Source organism: Acanthisitta chloris, unplaced genomic scaffold (assembly GCF_000695815.1).
Source record: "Acanthisitta chloris isolate BGI_N310 unplaced genomic scaffold, ASM69581v1 scaffold6300, whole genome shotgun sequence".
NCBI classification, from domain to species: Eukaryota; Metazoa; Chordata; class Aves; order Passeriformes; family Acanthisittidae; genus Acanthisitta; species Acanthisitta chloris.
The window spans coordinates 10,129-14,779 of NW_008649855.1; the positions used below are offsets into that span (position 1 = coordinate 10,129).

Sequence of the window (4,651 nt, forward strand, 5' to 3'; positions counted from 1 at the left end):
CAATGCATTTTAAAAGAGGAAATTATTTGGTGAGGTTGTCTTATACATCTGAAATATCAGAGTGTGTTTCCTTGATGTGCTGGTAAATATTGTTAGGACTTGATAGCTATCACTGAAGTCATGAAGCAATCAGTGACATCCTTTTTTTGTTGTTTGTAAAAATCTACATGTGAAAAATCCCTCTCTGCTGCAGGACTGGGTCAGACAGGCTCTCAGGCACCAGAATGGATACAACTCCACCAGCAACAGGTTAGTCCCTGTTAAACCTACAGATAACTCCTCATCCTTGCAGGATTTGTGGGTATCAGAGGGAGGACAAAAGCAAAATGTACAGGGCCAGCTGATAAACCTCCAATCTTTCCTCACAACACTAAGACATTGACTCCTGTGACCTTTTTCCAAGCTCATGTTAAACACCCTGAGGAAGAAACTTTATGTGAGTGAGGAAACCTCTGTTTCCTAGCAATCAGCATGTAAAACTCAGACCAGAAATACCTTCCAGCAGGTGAGAGGCAGTTCCACCACTGCTAACTGCTCCTTCTCTCCCATACAGGAAGGACATTGCCAAGGTGACCATCTTCTACCAGCAGCTGAACTACCAATCTGTGAACGAGTCTCCTTTGCTCTCAGTAGGTTCCACTGCATCCAAATGTTGTTCCCTGTCATTAGTTTTGGTGGCTGGGATGGCTGGAGGAGGATTATTTACAGCTGCTAAAATGGGATGATTCTTCTTAAGGAAGAGACTTGGAAAGCTCACATTTTTACACCCAGAAATTCCTCCCCAGGTGGCAGCAGCAGACTGAGCTGGTGGTAATGGGCAATGCTTTCCTCTTCCCAGAGCTCTGCTCGTTGATAAATACAAACCTCTGCTTCTTTCCACAGGTGAATCTGCTGCTCTCCAGCATGGGAAGTCAGTGGAGTCTCTGGTTTGGCTCCTCAGTGTTGTCTGTGGTGGAGATGTTTGAGCTGCTCATCGATACATTGGTCTTGTCCCTCCTCTTCTGCTGCCAAAGGCTCAGAGCAAAGACCCTGAAAGTAGCTCACACTCCCACTGTCCCCAGTGTGAGCTTGACCCTAGAGAACTACAGAGTTGTGCAGGAAGAGGCTGGAAAAGGTGAGGATTCTGCTCAAACTCTTCCCTCTGGAGTGGCTGTTGCCAGGGACAGCAGTGGCCACCTCCACCTTCACCCACTCTCCAGCAAGGTGGAAATGCCTGAGCACTGCCCAGAGGTGGTGCTGAATGGGTTTAGGTACACTCAGGACAGCAGTTTGGGAGGGGAACTGAAGAGCTGAGGGAGTGTTTGTGTGCATGGAGAGGTGCACTTGGCTCCCCTAAGGCTCAGGGCCTGGCAGAAAGGTGGCAGAGGTGACCACCTGTGAGCACCTCCACCCCACCCTGAGCATGGCAACCCACCTCCAGCTACTGCAGGTGCACTAGAAACCATCCATGTGTCCCTAGGTCCATTTATTGGATCCTAAGGAGCGTGTGGGGAGGGGAAAAAACTGCACTTCTGCTCTTGGGACAGTCTCAAGTGTTCATGAAAGCCTGTGGATGGTTTGTAACTCATAAACCTTGTGAGGAGAGCAGCCTGGGGCTCCACACAGGCCCAGCTGCATTTCACAGACCTGTTCCAGGGAGCAGCCAGCTCAGGAGAGAGTTCCAGTGCAGGCCAAAGGTTGGTTGGGCTAGTGGAAGGTGTCACTGCCCATGGCAGGGGTTGAAATGAGATGAGCTTTAAGGTCCAACCCAAACAATTCCATGACTCCATGATTCAAATCGAGTGTTGTCTTGAGGATGACAGAGCCTGTAACAACCAGATGTGGCTCTGGTTCCTGTTTGGTTTCCAAGACAGCTTATCCTTAACCTGTTCCTGTAGCATTTGGGGCCCAGTGCACAGGATTATGCTGCTGAGTTGCTTTTAGGCTCCCCAGAGGTTGTTTTCAGGTGAGCCTGATGCTCTCAGAAGAAGAAATGGGGTTGATAACCTCTTTGTGTCACAGGCAAAGCATCTGATTGATGCAGAAGGTTAAACACTGCTGCATTTTTGGTGCAGTCCATTTGTAAACAGATTTTTTTTTCATGTTAATATTTGACAGTAACTTATGTGTACATAAAATCCCACGTTTATTTTTGATGCTGATGTTTGCACAGGAGCATTTTCCTCTGTTAGAACTTTGTTTGTGACTTTCTGCAGAGAACAAGTGTTGCCAAGAGATCTGTGAGCTTTGTTTTGTAACTTTTGTAAGGAATAAAATGCTCTGAATTACAGACTTTGACTGGAGTTTAGTGTCAATCTGTTCTGCCTTCAGCTGATATTTGGGATTATTACTGCCTAATTGTTATTCCTCAGTGTTGACTCTGCAAAAAAATCTTCTTCAAACTGTCCAGGAGCCAAAATGCATACAAACAAATTGTGACAAGAGTTTTGGTGCCAGACACAGCTGTGGCATCACTGGGAACCAAGCTCCAAGATGCTTTTACAGCCTCACTTCATCATTTGATGTGCTTAATCCTGGTCCCAATGCATAAAAAAAAAACCACTGCAGGATTCTCCATCATGTAATATCATCTCCAGGAGGAACCAATCTGGGGACAGAGGAGCAAGTCCTCTGCCCAGAGGTGCAAGCAGGACCATGGATGAAGTGGTGATGTCTCGTGGTCAGACTGGCACAGGAGGGATGTGGCAGCACAGGACCAGGATCTGTGAGCAGGAGGAGGTTTTACTCCTTTTGTGCAGACCCAGAAGAGCCAGGAGGGAGATGACCTGGCAGTGTGGGATGCAGGTGGGCAGGGAACATCTGCTGGGAGTGGGGAGACATGAGACAGGAAGAGCAAAAGGTTGTGTGAGAGGGACATGGGGAAAATCTGCTCGTGCCACCTGCAGGAGAATGAAATGGTTTCTAAGCTAGTGGCAGGACAAGCAACAGGTCTGGAGGTAGCTTAGAGCAGAGTTTCCCTTTCTGCATTTGTTTCCCATGCCAAGTAGGACAGAAATCATCAGGCCAGGCCAGTCTGTCTTTCCTTCTTTTATTTCTCTGCCACAGACACACAGTGTGGGAGAGCCCAAGGGGGGGAAGGATTGCACTGTGTGGGACATTTCCACCTAGTGCAAGGTGTTCTGTGCCAGCACAGCCACCAGCAGAGCTCAGCATCAAGCACTGACCACCAACTCAGGTGCTCTGAGGGGACACAGATGGGTGGGTTGGGGTAGGAGGTGACCTGAGCCTGTCACCTTGAGCCCAACCTTCCTCCAAAGCAGCCTGAAATCACATCATCACCAGCCAATGGCTCAGAAACCCAAAGAGAGTATTTATGTGGTGTTCCAGTCTACTCATTGCCATACAGCTCAGCCTGGGGGCTGCACAGGAGAGGGAAAACAGGTTAAAAGGGGATGGTTCTAAATCCAGTTAATACAGGCAGCAAGGCAAGGAACCCTCCATCAATAAACCAGGCACAGAAGGAGGAGGGCAGGAGTTTATCTAGATTTTTATTAACAGTGCTTCAAGAGACAATAGAAGAGAAGGGAAGGGAGGGGGGGGAAAGGCAGGACACCACAGCAACAGTTTTAAAGTTGTACAAAGAGAATAACATAGAGAATATCTGGTTCCATAGTTACAGTCAGCACAGGCTGTGTGGGGCAAGGGGGGGAATAAAAAACCTGGTACAAAGTGGGACTGGGAGCAGGCAAGTGAAGGGAGGAGGTTAGTAGGGGACAGCGTATTTACAGCGAGTGGCACAGGCCAGTCTGGGGGTGATGGTCACCAGCCACACTCAGCACCTCTGACCTGCCTAAAGGGCTCCTTTCTCTCTGTGCTGTTTGGATAGGAAGGTGTGGGAGCCTCAGCCAGGGAGGGGATGGCTCAGCTCGAGGCTGGTTGACCCTGCAGAGGGAAAGGCTGGGGCTGGTCCTGCCATCCAGCACCCCCAGAGGGATCCTGGGCTGGTGGAGGGATGTGATGGATGGAAGTCAAGAGGTGTACAGATCCATGGAGAGCCTGAGAGCAACCCTGGGTCACTCCCATGTGGCACCTGTGGGAGCAGGAGGATGTACAACCCCAGTGTGCTCCATCGTGGCCCTCAGAGGTGCTCAGTGCTGAGATGTGTTTGTGGAGCAGATGCTCCTGCTCCAGATGTTCTCTCTAGCCATCCCAAGTGCTGCACTGGGAGCACACAGAGTCCTTCTCATGCCTTGGGAACTCCCTGGCTATGACCCTCCACGTCTGTCTCTCATTCCCTCCCCATAACTATTCAGTCCTCCCACTGACCCAGCTGAGAAGGGATAGACCCCAGCCCAAATTCCCTAGGAGGCTGAGGAACCAGCAGGTAGACTGATCTGAACCACATTCCTATGGAAACAGCACTCTAGAGCTTGGAATCTCCAAAACCTCTTTGTTTCTCAAGCTCCTTCTCTCCCTCCTCCTGCTCGGTCCCTTCTCCCCACCCCCTTCTCCATGGAGCAGCACCACACTCACACACACTCACACAGATGTTTGTCACCAGCTAACCCATGGGTTAATGTCACATTTCATCCCTTCAGCCTGTTTTGTCTTTGGTTGAAAGCAAGAATGCTCGGGCAGTGAGGAGAGTCGTGGGCTTGGGGATGCTCCAGCACAGGGACAGCACAGCAGGGACAGCAGCTGTGCTGGGACC

The 4,651-nt window shown here is 49.9% G+C and overlaps 1 protein-coding gene across 1 annotated transcript in view; it reads left to right on the top strand.

The window, feature by feature from the left end:
* LOC103802439 (amiloride-sensitive sodium channel subunit alpha-like) overlaps positions 1-1,293 on the top strand; it is a 9,530-nt gene extending 8,237 nt beyond the window's left edge. The window contains exons 10-12 of the mRNA XM_009074949.1: positions 194-249; positions 554-629; positions 883-1,293. Of these exons, the coding sequence (XP_009073197.1) occupies positions 194-249; positions 554-629; positions 883-1,293 (543 nt within the window). The remainder of the gene's footprint in view (positions 1-193; positions 250-553; positions 630-882) is intronic.
* The last annotated feature ends 3,358 nt before the right edge of the window (positions 1,294-4,651 follow it).